The sequence below is a fragment of the Chanos chanos genome, chromosome 4, assembly GCF_902362185.1.
Source record: "Chanos chanos chromosome 4, fChaCha1.1, whole genome shotgun sequence".
Lineage (NCBI taxonomy): Eukaryota > Metazoa > Chordata > Actinopteri > Gonorynchiformes > Chanidae > Chanos > Chanos chanos.
In genome coordinates, this window is record NC_044498.1 from 51416660 (window position 1) to 51436035 (window position 19376).

Here is a 19376-nt window from a genome sequence, read left to right on the forward strand (position 1 = left end):
CTTATCTTTGTTGTTTGTATTATATTCCTAACCATATTTATTTGGTATACCTAACACATTCATATAGGGGTTTTTATATCATTAGAATATCTACATATATTAACTTTTTTTTTTAATGTAAACAAATTGTATTTGTGTTCTGGCCCTTGCAATAGTAATTTAGAATACATTTTTGTTGATTCAACAAGTTTATAAAGAATGTCATACACAGAATGTGTTGTTCCACTAAAAAGGGTTTTCTGCTATTATGTTGTAGCGTGCTGTAATTATTCCCATTTTGAGATTTTTCACTATAGAGTTGTTATAGAATTACAAAGGCCATTTGTAGTTGGTGGTTGGTTAATGCTTTGTTAATTTTACGCATTTATCATCACACAAATCTTTGAAAAAAAAAAAAGTAAAAATAATAGTTGCAACTTATGTTGAACTGAATTCAGTTTATATATGGAGGATTCTGCTGTATAATGCTATAAAACACGAAACTCTTTGGCTGCTAGTGAACACAGTGAACAGAGAAACCCTCTCGCTGCTCTGGGTGGAAGCTAGTGACCTAGACTTCCTCTTAATGACAATACACTGCAAGAAATGTAGACACATGTTTGGGTATCTGGACACAGTTTTGTGATAGTAACCATAATATCAGATTGTTATCATAATCTTTTTCAGAAGAGTTTTGTAATACTTTTCAGTTATCAATTTTGTAATGCATTTCAATTATCCTTAACCACTGCTACAAATGTTGACATATATTTGAATATTAGCATCATGTACAAAGCTTTATTGAAACACAGTCACTTTCATAAACATAATTCATTTTACATTAACACTGCCGTGCAAAGATCATTTCTTTTAAAAATGGAATCTACATTTAAGATGTGCTCAAGTTCTGAAAACATTTAACAAACATAAAAAAAAAAAATCACAATTAATGAACATGTAAACTTTTAATTTTCTGACAGCATGGAGTCCTATTCAACATCATCATTTGGACATGGATCAGGACTAACAGTGAGGTCGTAACGTGACATGTTTCCAGGATTACCTCATCCTGTTCTTACAGATGTCAAGGTTACAGGCTAACGTTAGCCAGCTACTTATACCATTCATCATGGAGTCAGAGTTCACCGGTGGGTAATGGAGTGTAAGTCCTCCAATCTCGACTGTTTTAACATTACTCTCTCTACTAGAGGTCACAGAGGTTTTTAGTATTTATTGGCAGGATAATGGAATACAGTAAATTCACTTGAACACTGACCCATCTTCACTGTAAATGACTTGTGTTAATTAAAAAAAAAAACAAAAAAAAAAACTTGGACATACTGATTTCTCTCCCCGTCTGTCCTTCTCTCTCTGTCTGAACGTGTGTGTGTGTCTGTGTGTGTGTGTGTGTGTCTGTGTGTGTGTGTTTATTGAGAAGGCTTCTCTAAAGGCTCTGTGAAGTGTTCTCCTGTATACAGTCCATAGTGAAGCTGGCCCTGTCGTGCTGCTGCCCAAGCCATCTGCAGGCTGCTGAAACGAGCTGCCCAGTTTCCCTGAGGATCCACCACTACCACTCCACCCAGGCCCCCCACCCTCTCACGCATGTAGGCCAACGCCAGGTCACTGGCCTCCTCTGCCGACTTTCCTGGACAAGAGAACAGAAAGCTTGAGTTAGAGGATACTGCTCTTAAAGAAGCATATGCGTATGTAACTGGTTCACAGCTTATGTACAAGAAGTAAGTCAATGCAAACGGCTTTCAAAGGTCAAGATATTGACAGAGTGAATATTGCTGTTCCTTCCTTTGGTGTCTGAGGCTGAGGAGTGAGGCAGCAGGCCGCTGAGCGGGAATGTATGTACAGCGCAAAAACGAAAAGACAGCAAAACAGGTCAAAGGTCATCTCCAAGAGAGAGAGCGCAACCATGGCTTACAGAGCTGTGAGTTATGGAGGTCAAACACACTTAGACATAAAGAGTTAATCTACAGTTTTCTGTCAAGGGAATCTGAAATTAGAGGTAGTGTGTACACTCTCTTTCCTGGAGTCAAAATAGACCACAAAAAATCTACATGCTAGATCTGTATAACAATACATTTGTACAAAAAATGTTTATTTATCAGAAGGTGCCACAAGTGCTCCGACTGCAGAAATGCAAGGAGCAATCATTCTGTCAATCAAGACAAAATAAATCAACTGGCACTTGGGGTTCTAATGGAGAATAACCAGCGTTTTCCCCTCCCTCAGTGTACATGGCACCAAACCCCCAACTGCTCCCTGGGTGCTGTGGCTGCCCACTGCTCCGGGTGCATGTGTGTGTGTGTGCTTACTGCTCACTGCTCTTAGTGTGTGTGTGTGCTTACTGCTCACTGCTCTTAGTGTGTGCGCGTTCATCGCTCTTTCGAATGGGTTAAAATGCAGAGGTCAAATTTCCCCGTCGTGGGACTAATAAATGGATTAAATTTAAACTTAAACTTAAACTAGAAGTCCTACTGGTAATCCTCAATTAACACTGCATTGGCGATAAAGAATAAAGAGTAGAGATATCCCACTAAAACGCTCTTTTCATATCTAATAATCTCACTGTCTAAGTGAGTCACGGGCCATGGAGCTGCTATGGGTACAAGGTACAAAATCTAAGTGGATCCAAAAGCCCACTGTTCAACCCCCTTATTTCCACTGTGTGGGGTCCAGTGATCTGGAACTGTGGGAGATATTTTTTTTCACTGCTTTTTCCTGTGTCGGTTTCCGTCCAGAGCTGCACACCTGTTGAGGCATTCGATTTTTTTAGTTTCTTTCTTTCTTTATTTATTTATAAACAGGACGCCGACGCTGGTGATCTGCGCGACGGTGACTCAGAGCCCGTTCTGTCCACTTCCTACTCACCAGGTTATTTATGGGAAAATGAAGAAAGTCGCAGAACAGTAAACAAAAAGCCATCTCACCACTCTCCCACATCAACACGCTGAGAGCAGAGCCAACTTTCTGCTGGCTCAGCAGCTTCAGAGCCTGGGCACGGCGGGGGGTGGGGGGGGTCGGGGTCCTACATGCCAGTGTTACCTTCTACTTCTTCACTGGTAGACTCTGTTACCTTAGGTTTGTTCGCTGGATGTCTCAGACCTGCCATCCAATACACTGCTTTATGACAACGTTTGCTTTAAAAAGCACTGTTCAAATAGAACAAAGCTGAACTGATTACGGTGGATCTTGGGGTTAAGAAGTGTGGCTTTTATCAGCCGGCAAAGACAACTACAAAAACTCCAGGCTTTATGACCCCGGAGCTTTAGGACAGAAATCCTTGAACTAATAGCAGATTCCTCCACAAATTTAAGACTGTGTCTCTGTTAGGGCCACTGGGAAGTGTGATTTCAGCCCATATTAGCTCTGCTGTGGGATACTAGTAGGTGACTACCCAGAATGCACTGCCTGAGGCTGACTCATGTTGAAGTGCTCTCACCTCAGCTCACAAGGACAAACCAAAATTACCCAAACAGACACAGGGTTACTATGGCTTTTAGACTTAAAGACAGCCATCAACTGACGAAGAGAAATGGTTGTATTTTATTACTCAACTGCTGATATTAACATGGTGGCACGGCATGAAATGAATGAATGACATTAATATGGAAATAACAGAAAAAAAATACATGGCAATATGACATTAGTGTTTAATGACATTAAGGTGTCATGAATTTGTTGATCAAAATGCTTCTCTGTATCCAAACTGGCATCAAACTCTAAGAACCAGAACTATATAACATCATTAGCATTGTTGTATTATTGTAATGCGGTACAGTGTGATATGATGTCATATGGCATATCCAGTATGGTGTGAAGTGATGTCAATGGTGTATACAGTATGGTGTGATATGAGGTCATATGGTGTATCCAGTATGCTGTGATGCGACGTCATACGGTGTTTCCAGTGTGCTGTGAAATGATATATAGGGTATGGGGTATAGGGTATGATGTGATGTAGTGTCATATGGTGTATGTGGTCATGTGGTGACACGGTGTTATGTGGTTCATACATTGTGTTATGGTGTCATGTTGTGTCATATTGTAAATACAGTATTCTATGGTACCATGTCATGTGGGGTGTATGGTATGGTGTATATGACATGGTGCGATTCCTGGAATATGCAGTATGAGATGGGTATGGGACGTGGTGTGTATTTGTACCTTGTTCCATGTGGAAGAGAATAAGTCTGGACAGAGTGACTTTCATGATGGCCTCTCCGTGACCTGTGGGTGACACGGCCCCCACCTTATTGTCTGCGTATCCTCCACACCCTGACACACACGAGAACAAGCACGGCAAAGCCGCATTAGAAGTTCATTAGAACAAAAAACGTTGATCCGATCGCAACCCCGGAGACAATGAGGGGAAATTCCAGGGGATAGTAATAAAATTTGAACCATGAAAGCAAAATTACTATTTTTGTTTCAAGAGAAAAAACTTGTTTAACATCTCAGTTTTGTTTTCTCATGTGTCCATTCCCCTTACATGCCACTAGGGGGCACAACTGGATAAGTTGGCACAACCCAGCACACCTGTCTCAGAAGCTTCCTATAAAGTATCTCTCCAGGGTCACAGGACACAAGCTAAGTTAACAACAAAATGTCTTCACTCAAAGCCAAAACCAGTGAGCTGTAGTGTACCTGGTATTAATGATAGTTTCACTGTGTTACGGAGCCTTACTTTTCTGTCTGCGTACTGAAAGGACACAGAGTTAGGCACAGACTTGAGTAGGCCATAAAGTGTAAACTTTTCTCTGTCATGCCTGGCTTTCCAGCGAATCTGAAATATGCAGTGTTTGGTTGAGGTGGGGGTTCTAGGTTGGCCACTGTAATGTTCTGTTTGCAACCTTCGCAATCTTTGATCTGTGGCATTTGCATTGCATTTACACATCAAAGACTTGGTAAACTAAAGGATAAGCCCTAATAAATCTATCACGTGATCAATGCATAGCTTTGTCAACTGCCCCCCCCCCCCTCAAAAAAAAAAAAAAAATCACAGACTTTCAGTCCAGAGACGTGTATTACAACGATCGTTCACTGCCTGGAGACAGACAAATTGTGCTTACTCATTTTTAAACCGACTTTTAATCACACATTTATTTCCTAGTTCACTGATTGACTTAAGCTTTGGTAAACATGATAAATTGTTGACTTATTGTTTCCATCTTTCATCCAAGAGTTCTGCAAACAACTTCCATAAACATCCACTTAAACTGATCCATATAAGTTAATATGTGCTTTGTGTGTAAGCGTTTGTGCATGTTCTGTTTACCAATAAAAGTGCAGAGTGTATGGATTGGTGAATTCAATCGGCTCAGTTAAATATTACCACAGCAAGTCTACAAGCTCTCTGACTGAGCGCTCTGCGCATTCCTGCACGTCCAAGGGTCAAAGTTCAAACCCCTAACACCTCCTAGTGCACAGTTTGTTTAATTAAAAGAGATTTCTCCCTCTCTCTCTCTCCCTCGCCCCTCTCTCTCTATTTCTGTCTCTCTCTCTTTCTGTCTCTCTCTATTTCCCTCTCTCTCCTCCTCCTCCTCCTCCTCCTCTCTTTCTCTCTCTCTCCCTTTCTTTCTCCCTCTTCCCCTTTCTCTCTCTCCCTCAGCTATCCATTCATTCATTTACTAATCTTCTTACCCCCCTTCCACCTTCCCCCTTCCCCCTTCCCTCTCTCTCTCTCTCTCTCTCTCTCTCTCTTCATATCATAGTTTATTGCTTGGGGCTGTAGGAGAAATCTCATTCACTGGTTTTACAGTGAATTGAGTGGTTTATTTCTCAATGAGTCAGACCACTGTGGAAAAAGATGACAAAGTCAGTGCACTTATTAAACAGGGCTATAGGACAAACCTGGGCAAAAACAGCAGAATAATCTTTTAAAGGGGAAATACTCTAACATTAGTCAGCCTTGCACTACTGACAAGACAAAATGTGGGAATTTCAAGTTGGCCTCTGATACAAAAAATACATTTTAGTCTCTAAGGGGGAAAATGCAGTATTGTAATAAATAAGCCTAGTACTAATGTAAAATAAATCAACTTGGAAACGTAACAACAATACGTTATGAACATGACATCTGGAACAAAGGTCTGCAGTTCTGAGCATCTGTTTAAAACTGTGGGGGGGTGGTCCCTGAGCCACGGGACTGGGTTCTCACCTACACAAGGCGTGTCCCCCACACGACCCGCCATCTGATTCAGCATGCCGCCGGTGGAGGTGGCGCAAGCAATATTCCCCTCCACATCCACCGCCACGGCACCAACTGTGCCCATTTTGCCCCTGACACATACACACACACACACACACATTCACACGCACATACACACACGCACATACACACACACGCACATACACACACACGCACGCACACACACACACACACGCACACACACACACACACACACACCCACACATTCAGGCACACACACCCACACACACACACACACACACACACACACACACACACACACACACACACACACACACACACACACACGCGCGCGCACGTTTAAATATAAATTTAAACAACATAAAAATAGATAAGGTCACATACAGAAGTGCAGTTATGACCTACATTTGGATTTTGAACATTGAGGGGGGAAAAAAAACCCCCCAGATGTTGTGCTAAATCACAGACAGCCTTTTATTTCTGCTCTGGGTGAGACTGAACTCACATCTGGCATTCCACAGGGTTGGCGCCCGGTGCCAGGTTCTTTCTCCAGCGCATTCGGGCGTAGTCTGTGATCAGAGACTCCTCGGGCACCTCCTCCATACCCATAGCTCGTGCAAACTGGGATGCCCCCTCCGCAGTCAGACACAAATGATTGGTCTACACACAGAAAGGGAATATTACTGCAAACAGGTCAAATCTCACATTACACTGCTCTATGTGAGTGTAATAAATTGTGTCACTGTCCTGTAGAATGGTAACATAGAAGCCAAAGTAAGACTAACTTTGCTGCATTACGGTTTGTGCTGATGTTTAAAGTAAGAGTGCTACGCTTACATTTAAGGTCAGAAATAATGCTCTGATGTTATTGTACTTACAGTTACACAACTGTGGGAGTCACGTGGTTACTACGTGTGACAAACGTGTTTGGATATTTACATTTACGTTTCAGGATTCATTCAGAAATCAGTCTTATTCATAGCTCTGTAATCACAGATCTTCTCTCTAAGAGGTTGTTTGCCTCCAGGGCTGTCCTCAACTTAAAACCATGTCTGAACATGCCGAAAGACCACCAATCTTCTCTTCCTCTCCTCCCTACTAATTACAACAGGCGGGGTCAGTGAAAGGAAACGGTGCAGGGCTCACCAGCAGATAAATACACCGTTCCCTCCTTGACTCCTTTTACATTTTCTCTCTCTGTAGAGCCATGCGGAGGAGTGGGGAGAAGGAAGGACACTTTAAGGCGACTAAGTGACTGAAAGATAACTGCCGTCGGATTCAGGTTACCTTTTCCATGACAAGTCTGGCCAGCTGGACGGGGTTTTTCACTCTCCTGACAGCAGACACAGCCCCACTTCCCAGAGTCCTGCCGTCCATCACCAGAGCATCCATCTCCACCTCACCTTTCACGTTCAGCACCGAGCCTCTACCTGGAGCATTCACAGTCACACAGAAATCACCTTTCACGTTCAACACCGACCCCCTACCTCACAGTAACACAGAAATCACCTTTCACGTTCAACACCGACCCCCAACCTCACAGTAACACAGAAATCACCTTTCACGTTCAACACCGACCCCCAACCTCACAGTAACACAGAAATCACCTTTCACATTCAGCACCGAGCCTCTACCTGGAGCATTCACAGTAACACAGAAATCACCTTTCACGTTCAACACCGACCCCCTACCTCACAGTAACACAGAAATCACCTTTCACGTTCAACACCGACCCCCAACCTGGAGCATTCACAGTCACACAGAAATCACCTTTCACGTTCAACACCGACCCCCAACCTCACAGTAACACAGAAATCACCTTTCACATTCAGCACCGAGCCTCTACCTGGAGCATTCACAGTAACACAGAAATCACCTTTCATGTTCAACACCGACCCCCTACCTCACAGTAACGCAGAAATCGCCCTTCACGTTCAACACCGACCCCCAACCTCACAGTAACACAGAAATCACCTTTCACGTTCAACACCGACCCCCAACCTGGAGCATTCACAGTAACACAGAAATCACCTTTCACGTTCAACACCGACCCCCTACCTCACAGTAACACAGAAATCACCTTTCACGTTCAACACCGACCCCCTACCTCACAGTAACACAGAAATCACCTTTCACGTTCAACACCGACCCCCTACCTCACAGTAACACAGAAATGAGACACTGCTCTAATACTAGACGCCTTAAACGTCTGGTCATCAACATTTAACGCTGTACAAAATCTGTTTGAGAAGAGATTGAGCGAAGACATCAACAGGTTTCCCCCCATATCTTCATAAAAAAAAATTCTGTATAATCTCATAAAATAATCTGTATAATCTCACAAAATAATCTATTTATTCTTGCTAAATGCTACATATTTACTTGCCGCTGGAGATTTCAGGAGTGAATGACACTATATACCGTTAAAATAATCCATTGTTTACAGTTTTTGCCGATTGCTTACACACTGGAATGCCTAGTGAATGCCTAGACAAAAGCACCAAAACTTTAACTTTTGTGACCATGTCTTAAACAAAGGCACCGAAACTACAAACACATTCTCTGCTTTGCACTTTGTTTGCAATTCTGCAACACACTGTTTGCAAACACTACACACTGTTTCTTACATTAGACACATCGTTCATGGATGAAACCTCTTGCAATCATTGGGAAAACACTTCTATTAGAAATGAAAAACATACCTGAAATTGGCAACACCCAAACACACATATGAAAACACTTGTACATTAATTGAACACTAATCAGTCTGAGCCTTAGCGCTACAAATAGATATCAGATAAGCTTTTGGTGGGGGTGGGGTGTCTGTGGGGGCTCCTGCAAGGAGTCTGCAAGGTGTTCTCCATCACCATGCCACCCATAGGTTGCTACAGCACAGCACACATAATCACATTTCTGGATGCACTACATACTTGTACTGGACAGAACAGAGCAGCCCAGGTTTGTTGTGATCTGGGATAATGTTAGTTTCCACCAGGCTGCTCTGGTCCGAGACTGGTTCACCAACAACAATAACTTCACAGTTGTATACTTGCCCCCTTACTCCACATTTCTAAGTCCTACTGAGGAATTCTTTTCGGCTTGGCGTTGGAAAGTGTATGACTACCAACCACATGCCCGTCTGCCTCTTCTGCAAACAATGGAAGAGGCATGTGGAGACATTGAGGTGGGGTCAGTCCAGGGTTGGATATGGCACGCAAGGCGATATTTTCCCTGTTGCCCAGCCAGGGATGACATTGGCTTGTGATGTGAATGAGGTGATGTGGCCAGACCCTGACAGAAGGTGGGATCCATAAACCATCCACCTCATCCCTTACAATTCCTTACATTACTAATTTTTGTTCACCATTGCACTGTAATTTTACTGTAATTATTTATGTTTAGTGTAACATATTGTATTGATTACTGTACTACAATTCTATTTTTCTTTGTGTTTTCTTGTTGTTGTAAAAACCTACAGTGGCGAAGAAAATAAGCTATATATATTTTTTCTTCTGAAACCTTTTTTTTTTGTGTGTTCATTGAAATGAGAGTAGATGTACTCTACTGGAACAATCTTTCACAGGGGCCTGTATGAGAAAATTAAAAAGGTATACGAAATACTAAAGACAGAAGTGTTTTGTATCAAATACATCAGTGTGTTGTTGCTGCTTTCAAAGAGTAATTCAAATGGTGCATGTGTGTATCATTTTGTCACAAAAATGCCATTTTGAAAAAGGATTGTTAGGTTTTGATTGCAGAGTTTCATTTTGACATGGAAGCGAGATGTTTATCTCCAAGTGTTGTGTCTTATTTGGCTTGTGCGTAGAGTTTTGACACAATGAGCAAAATTCCGCAACAAGCGTCTAAGCAATCATAAAAAACTGTAATATAATCTGAAAAGAATGGCAGAAGTCCCTGGATCCATGCACGCTGTCAGACATCTGTGTACCTGCATTGTACGCAGGATTGTCCTCCAGCAGGGTGACCGCCTCCACCACAGCATCCATAGCACTGCCTCCAGCCCGAAGGATGGAGTAACCTCCTCTCACGGCCTCCATCACCCCGCCGCAGGATAATTCCGCCCTCTCTTTAGGGATGTGTCCTGCGCCCCCGTGCACCACCAGCACTGGTAACATGACTCCCCAGTAATATCTGATAACGACAGGAGAACATATTGTGAGTGCACATCTTTTTTTTACTATTATTTTTCTCTGCTATAAAGCAACCTAAATCCAATCACAAGCTAAATGGATGAATCTGGAGTTGGACGTTCTGCTGTAAAACTGAAGTCTTGTCACATTTTCTCAGATGTCCCGAGCTGGAACAGGGACTGTCCCATGGGTGAAGTGTCACATTCCTGTCAACTGTTCTTTCAACATTTCAGTCCTGATCAGAGATAAAACAGCGCCGCCTTTGCTGGCTCTATACCAGATCGACAAAAATAATCACATGTCGCGATTGTGAAATCAATTGCAAAATTGCTATTTTGACAATGGTAGCGCAGTTCAACTAATGTGCACAACTGAGCGGTGGCTCAGTTAAGTAAATTTAAAATTGAAATTATTTAAATAAATTTTGGGGAATATTTCTGCTTGGCTTGAAAATAAATGTTTGTGTCAACTTTCGGTGTTAGTTTACCACATTTTCAAAAGCAAATTGCCATTTTTAATTCGATACATTTCCCCAAACACCTTCGTTAGTAACTGCAACATTACATCAGGAGAAAACAACAAAGACGCAAATACGCGCAGAGCCTCACTCAGTGAATCATTCAGCTAAGTTACTGGACCATAACAACGCGCTCGAGGTGACCGGTTCACGTTGTGTCGTAGTACGAGTATGTCCCAACCTAATTTCAGCCCTTTTCAATATGTGTATCTTCTTTAGATCACTATTAGCTAAAATATTTGGAAAGTTGCAGTTATTTCGCCCACACTTGACTGACTATAACAGATAGTTTAAATATTCCGACGATCGTCTGTTCGTGAGTTACTTGCGGAACTTCACAGCAAAACAGGCATTATTCTCAGGCCCCTAGTTCTCCGCGAAATGACCTAAACACAGCTATATTGTGAATGTATGGAATACTGCAGAACTACGCACAATGCGGTGCCACGCGCAAAACTGAATAACACTATGAGATGTGGGAATAGATGCATTAGCACCAGTTCTAACTAGTTATTAATTTGTCAAAACAGACCAATTGATTGTTCAGAAGTCTGCACACCAAAAATATGCAAGGATAAAATGGACAAATATTAACATTAAAAAAAACCCATATTTTGCTCCACTGACGTGCAAAAATGTCTACAAGTTTAAAACGGACCATCCAAATTTGCCATGTTCTTACCAGTCTCTACAACACAGCGATTCCTCCACGTATAGTTATATTTGACTAAGAACCGTGCAAGGAACTGTTTGTAAATGTCAGCTGAGCGGAAGAGGATGAATGTGTGTCAAATATGTATGTTTCAAAATAAAAGCTCTCACTATAACACTTGAAATAATTAAAAGTTTCCCAGCGGCAAGTATTCAGGTTATTAAGTTAGAACAACCTATTGAATACTACTTACACACTCAGAAATTGCACAGTGACTACAAAGACAAAGGAAAATTTGGATTCTGTTTTTATATTTATAATACTTGGATTCCATTTGTAAACTATTTGTAAACGGTTGTCCACAGATATGCATGAGCTGTGTCTGATGTTTCAGAAATAGGACATAATCTGTCTGTTTATCTAAAACAAAAGACAAACGAAAAAAAAAAAATCTGTGCAGTGTATATATTGGTTAAGATAAGGTAATTTTACTTTTCAGCTCTAACCACTGTAACAGAAATTAAAATGCAGTTTTAAAAATTACAAGCACATGTATATTTTACATATTACATCCTGTCTCGCGAAACTACAATGCAGGGTACATTCTTTTTCATACCGAATGGGTTCTGTAAGATTCAAATACAGTTCTAATCTGTACCTGTGTCGCTGACCTCGGTACTGAATTTCTATGTTTCGTCTCCGGATTCTAGCTATGAATGACTCCTCTCAGATATATTCAATCTTATTAATGTATCTTGGAAAACAAATCAGCCTTCATAAATTACTTTCATGATGTCAGATACAATTTCCCTGTTCCCACGGACGGGAAGACAGTTTTGTTAACGAAGTTCTGATTAAGAGTCAGAGTTCCTGTCGTTGAATAGTATGCCACAGGGAGAAGCGCTGCTCTCATGCACGAGCCCGTGGGGTAGAATAAGTGTGTAGTAGCGGATACTGGTGGATGGGAGGCGCATCACCAGCACGCTATGATTGGAGAAGGAAAGAGAGAGGTCGTGTGCGCATGTTGTGAGCTCCCATTCTCAAATGAGTATGCGCGTGTCCGGTCAAAGTGGGTACGCGCTTGAGGGGCTGCGATCCCATTGACTATTCCATCTCCCTGGTAGCGGCAGCATCAGCAACGGCGTCTCGGAAAACGGAGAGCTGCACGGACTCCGCCTTGCTCTCAGCACACGGAGAGAACGAGTTCTGTGGCAGGTCGATCCCGTAACAGAGAACAAAGGCAAAACTCCCTGTCGTGTAACATCTTCGGGAGCAGATATGGGCAGCCCATAACTGGAGGTGGAGGGGAGAGGCGGGCGGGCAGGGGGTGGGGGGGAAATCGACAGAAGGAGAAAAAGCCGTATAGGAACAGAAGCACAACGGTGGCTGCCCGCAACCATGAAAGGTTCCCAACGCTTGCGAGAACCGCTGATTTGTCACTGGACTATGTCGTGAGCAACGGGTGACACAGCTGGGATTTTGTATTAATAATACGACCCACCAAGGAGGGGTAAAATATGTCCGCCTCGGTGGGGCCCCGCGGCGGCCCTCGCCCACCCACAGCGCCGCCTTCAATGCCTGAACTGCCGGACCTCAGTCACCTAACGGAGGAGGAGAGAAAAATTATCATGGCTGTGATGGTGAGGCAGAAGGAGGAAGAGGCGAAGGAGCAGGCCATGTTAAAGTAAGAGATGATTTGCTCTCAGGCGATGAGAGAATGTCCACATCCTAATGACACATAGGACTCTGGCTTTGATGGGAAGAGGGCAAACTAGACTAGATCTCGTCTCGTCTGTACTCTCTGTGTGTTTTATCACACACAGAGTCCGGCTCTGTGCACATGCCCAGCGTTTTCACCTGGCGCTGCACCGTCTTCCATGTGTATGAGTGTGTTCGCTTATGAGCTTCGCTGTCTGCATGTGTATGTGTGTCTGTCTGTTCCTCTGTGTGTATGCTATTCATTCACAGTAGCCTCTGTACTTTCGGTACCTCCTCTGCTCAACCCTCACTGTCAGTGTTCGTCGCAAGCTATAGCAACGCCGCCTCTAACATGTTCATTAACCTGGTATCATCACTTTTGTAACCCCCCCCCCCTCCCCAAAATAAGCCGAAGATGCTGAGGTTGAGAGCGGGGTCGGAAATTCATCACTTCCGATAGCGGAGGAGGATCTGTGTTGCCTCCAACTATTCCCTGTCATGATGCTATTTAAGCGCGTCTGTAAAATGATGTCAGTTGTCGGCAAATGAAAAGGGCTCAGTGAGAAATGACTCCGGCCGGCTGCAGGTGTATCCGACTTGGTTAAGAGGAAAGGGGTGTGTCAGTGTAGGCGAGAGAACCTGGTTCTGACTCTCCGCGGCAGTCTCAAGGTTGGCAGTACGGTGAAGACCGCTTACATATTGGAACACACGGTGCTAATTGTATTTCAGTATATAAAGTAAATTTACTCTACATCAGCTACTTACAGAATCAATAAAAAAGTAGATTTTTTTTCTCTTTTGAGACGTAATCTTCAGAGGTAGTTACTGCTAATGAATCGTCACGACCGATGGTACAGCAGTAATCAGAGATCGTTTTACAGAAGATGTAACAGTAGTAAGAGGACAGCGGTTGCTTTTCTGACCTCTTGTTTCTGTTAGAGGGATGTGGGTGATTATCACAACTAAACTAGTGGCTTATCTCCAGTTCCCTTGGCTTTTAAACGAGTGTATCTCAAGTCTAGTCCTGGGACCCATGAGATGGGTGTTTAGCAGCAAGAACAATCCTTCGGACCAGAGCTGAGAGCACAGACTTTGAAGTCTTTCCGTGCAACCGTCCTGTGAGCACGCAGCGAATCAGATCCAGTCCGCTACTCTTTTTGTTTCAGTTTATTTGGCCGTTATTTGAAAGTGAGTAATCTTGCTGCTGTTGAAAAAACTAAGTTACTTGTTGAAGTTCATTACTTGTTTGAGGAAAGAGGCATTTATTCAGAGCTGCAGCAGTTCTTCACTGCTTTGTAGATAAACAAAAATGTTTTAGGCATCTGTGACTCACACGTCGCTGGTCACCAGTGATGATGAAGAATGAATGTTATCATCTGTATTTCCTCGAAAGTATCTACAATTGAATGAAATAAGTAAGTTTATCAGTTTAACTCAACTGATCGACATTAAAATCATTAGAGTCACTGTAAAACCAGCCTCAGTAGGCTGTCTTTGGACAGAAGAAGTGAACAGTTCCCACCCTCTCCCATTTGAGTCATAATCTAGACCATACAGCCATACAAACTTGTGGTGTGTGCGTGCGTGTGTGTGTGTGTGTGTGTGTGTGTGTGTTGAGAGGACAAGTGTCACATCCAGTACTTGAACTCATTGTTCCCTTAGAGCTGTTTTTTTGGGGGGGGGGGGGGGGGGGGGGGGGTGACTGGAACCTCATAAGAGACAGCAGATCTATTAGAGCTCTCAGTTTGCCAGAGTCTGAAACCGTATATCTTCTGTCAGTCAGCTGAAAATCCGCAGCAGTGCCTGGTTTGCTTGGCTCACACACAGCACTTAGATTTGACACAGCATATACATGCCTCGAAGAGTCACTGTAGCTTTTACATCATCAGAGTATTAAGATATAGTGTATTGTTTGTTTGTCTGTTTATTGATCCCTTAAGGGAGTTGAGTCTCTGCTTTTTAAACGCCATATTTTTCACAAACCTTCAACAGGGAGAGGAGCAGTCACCTGTGGCAGAGAGAGAGACTCCTCTGTGCTGTGTGTTCGAGTTCACTTCAGAGAAACATCTTAGGGGTCGGAACTTGTGTGGAAGAAGAGAGAGACTGAGACAGGCCGTTCTGTGTGATCTGCATCCACACAGCTGAGTGTTCAGGATGATAGACACGGGCAGGCTGACCAGCTGGACAGCACTGATGCGATTGTCTTAATCACTTCCTGAAGGTCAGAGTGTTCGTACCGGTTTTTGGACTGAAGGTGTCAATCAAATGCCCCATAGAGTTACGACACACCAACTGAGCTCGATTACAGGGTGACTTGACTCCTCCCAAAAACATCATGGAGCCTAAACCTTATAAAAACATACCATTTTTTTGGGGGGGGGGTAAGCTGCTCTCAGGATCTGAGTAGTTAGACTTTTGTCTTTGAGATCTTTCAGTGTGAAAAAACATTTCAAACATTGCCACAAACTGTTTTTTTCTTTTCCAAAATTAAATGAAAAGTTAGCATTAGTCTGTGTTTTGTTGTTCTGAGTGGCCCAGAATCCCCGTAACATCATAAGTAACACACGGACTCTGTGGTAACTATAGAGGAATGGTCTTGTGACCGAGATCCCTGTGTGATACTGAGGAATTGGGGAAAAGAGCACATGAGTTGTCATTTTGCTGAGAGTCCTTTCGCTGAGAGTAATGCAAATCCTACTGTCTCATGTAAGTGTTCTGCCGTGATGATGCCTTCACGTTGCCACCGCTGCCCCTCTGTGTCATGTACGCTGCATAGCTAAGCAGCTGGTCGGCCTTTGATCCCACTGTAAAGATTCTATGAGTCCTTTTCAGTTCACAGTCTGTGAGGTCCACTGGACACCAGTGTTTTTACACTCGCTTCGGATAAACGAGAACTTCAGTTTATGACATTGTGCTGGGCAGGAACGGAAAATGTGCCTTTTTTTCCTTTGAACTTTGAGCACTGGTCTGTTACCCTTTCAGCCTCTGAAGAATGAAAACACGTTCATAAAGCAGTAGCTGTGATTTCCGCTGGCCTGCTAGCCCTCCTCACTGTGGGACACACTGCTCTCATAAACTGTCCCTGCGATCTGTGGCATCAGAGGAGGAGCTTGTGTCAGTGTGTCTGTCTCTCCCCCTTCCTCTCTTTGATGTTACTCATATGCAGGAAATATGTTGAGAGTACAGCTTCTTTTCTCATTCATCACAGGCTATAAACACAGAAAAACATCTTTTTCTGCTTTCGGTGAATGGAACCTTTCTCAAAGAACTGTATGTTTTTTTTTCCATAACACTGTTATCCATAGAAACACATAGTTATCACCGTTTATGTCAGAGGTCACACTGCCTTTGAACCTGCACCAGCTCATGAACCTGAAGCAAGCTTCAAGTTCAGGGGCACATTGGCAGTTAGTTGTCATATTTGGGGCTTTGAACCCACAACCCTCTGGTTGCCATTTCCTTTACCACTCTGTTATATAATGAGTATGGGGTCTTTAGCTGACGCTGACAGAACGGTGTTCCAGTAGTACTGAATGGTAAATGTCTACTTTGCTGTTTGGTGGAAAAACCAACGTGGTTGTACTTTTCGGTATGGGGAGTCTGAAACTGGTCTGTGTTGTGTTTTACAGAGAGGAGAAGCCCATACAGGCCAGAACTGTCAACCTCGTCGGGAACAAGAAGCCCCCTCCGCAAAACGACATCAGGTAAACACACAGTCCAAAAAAAAAGTCGTGGGAATAAGCGAGTGCATTTGGCAAAACTGTTATGAGTAAGAATGGATCGATTCCCCCTCTGCTGGTGTTTGATTCCTCTTGGTTCCTGGAAAGTCTTACTGTGGAATCGAGTGAGATGACTGCTCTGAGTCAGACAGCAGTGTCAAGTCCAGTTCACCCATGTGTCATTTTATCTGATTTTGTTTACTCTGATGATTGTTTAATGCATGTGATGTAGTTGGTGTATGTATTGATTGGCTGGTGATTGTGTTGGCCATTCATTGGTCTGTCACTGTGTTTGTGGGGAGTAGTTGATTTTCATCTGAGATTGCGTGTGGTCGGTCAGTGATTGGTCAGTGATTGTGTTTGATCTGTGATTGGTCAGTGACTGGTTGGTGATTGACCGGTGGTTGGCTGATGATTGCACTTGATCTGTGATTTGTCAGTGACTTTGCTACACAGCTCTGTGTCTGTTAGAAGTTTTTGAGCTGGCTGTCAGTGCACCTGCTGTCTTTACGTTTTATTAGTCTTGTCTGTGCCTTGGAAGCATATTCCTGCTTCACTTTATATAAAATGGTGGTGCCCTCAATAAAAATGTTCACAAGAACACCTGAGTAAAGAAATATAAGGTATCAGAACAGCCAGAAGTGACCTGCCTACATAAGAGTCCTTCCTGGAAAAGAACATGCAGTGAGTTCCAGCATGAGGAGCAGGCTGAGTGGATGCGTATGTTTGAGTGAATGGGGGGTATAACTATTTTGCCCAAGTAGTTTGTGTTGCTGATCTTCCAGTGAAGTGTCATTTGGGACACAGAGACTTTTATTTAAGCTGGGTTGCAGAGATGTGGTCCGGCACCCACAAACCCATGGTTTACCATGGCTACACTCTGTGCTGCGTGGAGGTGTGTGAGGGATATACGTGGGTATGTCAGCCAGTGTCCAATCGTACTATAACCCATCTCTGAATAACGGTCAAATATTCATGCATGCCCTGGTTCTCTGCTCAGCCTCTTTCTCTCTCTCTCCCTCTCTCTCTTTCTCTCTCTCTCTCTCTCTCTCTCTCTCTCTCTCTCTCATTTTTACTCTCCTCTGTTCTTTTTCTCTGGGTTTTGGGGATGTAAATGCTGGCTGGGATTGAAGAAGATTAGGATTAAAGATCAAATTACCCATAGCGCATCTGTTTCCCTATAGAATCTGACAATGCGTTGTCAGCTGTGACATCATCAAACTGTCCAATCACTCGGCAGCACAAACAGTGGACCGTATGCTCCGTTCCTCAGACCAGATTATTAAATTACCTTCAGGCAAAACCACGTTCTGCAACAGCTGAGATTGCTATCTTTTAGACCAATACGGTCAAACACACACACACACACACACACACACACACACACACACACACACACACACGGGAGTCAGATCTCTGAAGCACATGAGACCTCATGGGGCAGGCAAAGCTTTGAGTGACTGGATATTCAAACAGGAAGTGCCTGACTGGGACTACTGGTCAAGAAACTAGACTCAGCCTCTGTCCGATGTTTCCCTGTGTCTTAATTATTCAGAAGTAAAAGGTGCTCTCGCTCCGTAACGTACAGTCATATCCTTGCCTTTATGATGATAAAGAGTCAAGCTGGATCTCAAAGCTTCAGCTCCACCCTGCTCTTCCCTCCGTTATGCACTTCAAGACCAGAGACAGATGCTGACGTACGTATAGATCTTTTCAAACGAGGTGGACCTAATGAATAGTCATATAAATAAATAAACATGCATATCAATTGCCTGAAGCTTTTAATAGAGCTACAGTCCATACAATAGCGCCCACTGGAGGATGATCCAGGAGAAACAGGTTCTGCCCACCCATTGGCAGAGTGCAGTGGGCGGGACGGGAGCCGGCTGTAAAAAAAAAAGCCCGTGTGCCAAAGCTGCGTCTCCGATGCATCAGCTACGCATTACAGAACCACAGCAACCTCGCCGACCGCCCGCGACGAGCGAACCGAACCGATTCGATGAGTGATGCTTTAATGTGATTGGCTCTGGCTCTGAGAGAACAGCTAAACGGCCGAAAAAAGCTGAGCCGCTTTAAGGTCAACTGACACCATCTGATTTTACAACCGAACCGCGCCTCGCACCAGGCCGAGCTTTCCCGCTCGCCTAACGGGGCAGAGAGGTTAATGGAAAGTGACAGATGGCTGGAGAGTGGGTTCAGATGTTACCGTGAAGCGGGACACTGGAGTTCAGCCTCCAGTCACCAGGTTTTTCCAGCCGTGCGGTTCGGTTCGGTTCGGTCTCGTTTGTTTGGACTGTCCAGTGAGGCGCTCATTGTGCCGTGTCTTGTTTTAGTGAAACTTCCTTTTCACCGACAGTAGCTTGTGTGTGTAAATGTCTTTCCTGGCAACCCTGGTGGTAAGGCTAACAGCACAGAGAGTTTACATGAGTGGACTAATAGGTTTAATTGGTGACATTTTTTTTTCCCCCAAACTTGATCA

General features: G+C 43.5%; 2 protein-coding genes across 3 annotated transcripts in view; one reads left to right on the forward strand and one right to left on the reverse strand.

Moving 5' to 3' along the window:
• Positions 1–840: 840 nt before the first annotated feature.
• Positions 841–11585, reverse strand: asrgl1 (asparaginase and isoaspartyl peptidase 1). 2 transcript variants are annotated; one of them, XM_030771197.1, is made up of 7 exons: positions 11511–11585; positions 10110–10312; positions 7448–7590; positions 6666–6820; positions 6149–6270; positions 4156–4266; positions 841–1624 (listed from the first exon to the last, which is right to left on the reverse strand). In XM_030771197.1, the coding sequence occupies exons 2-7, from the start codon at positions 10294–10296 to the stop codon at positions 1407–1409; spliced, it is 936 nt and encodes a 311-aa protein (XP_030627057.1). In that variant the 5' UTR covers positions 10297–10312; positions 11511–11585; the 3' UTR covers positions 841–1406. The 2 variants fall into 2 exon arrangements, with proteins under 2 accessions (XP_030627057.1, XP_030627058.1); XM_030771198.1 differs by lacking the exon at positions 4156–4266.
• A 1412-nt stretch (positions 11586–12997) lies between these two features.
• The window catches only part of rims1a (regulating synaptic membrane exocytosis 1a), a 66198-nt gene continuing 59819 nt past the window's right edge, over positions 12998–19376 (forward strand). The window contains exons 1-2 of the mRNA XM_030771500.1: positions 12998–13164; positions 16808–16882. Of these exons, the coding sequence (XP_030627360.1) occupies positions 12998–13164; positions 16808–16882 (242 nt within the window). The remainder of the gene's footprint in view (positions 13165–16807; positions 16883–19376) is intronic.

What these genes read in the sequence shown, in the direction of transcription:
- asrgl1 (XM_030771197.1), bottom strand. Translation starts at nt 10,296, where the DNA reads ATGTTACCAGTGCTGGTGGTGCACGGGGGCGCAGGACACATCCCTAAA. An exon ending in CCAGACTTGTCATGGAAAAG is followed by an intron (nt 6,821 to 7,447) that starts GTAACCTGAATC and finishes TTCTGTGTGTAG; the next exon opens with ACCAATCATTTGTGTCTGAC. An exon ending in AACCCTGTGGAATGCCAGAT is followed by an intron (nt 6,271 to 6,665) that starts GTGAGTTCAGTC and finishes TGTATGTGTCAG; the next exon opens with GGGCAAAATGGGCACAGTTG.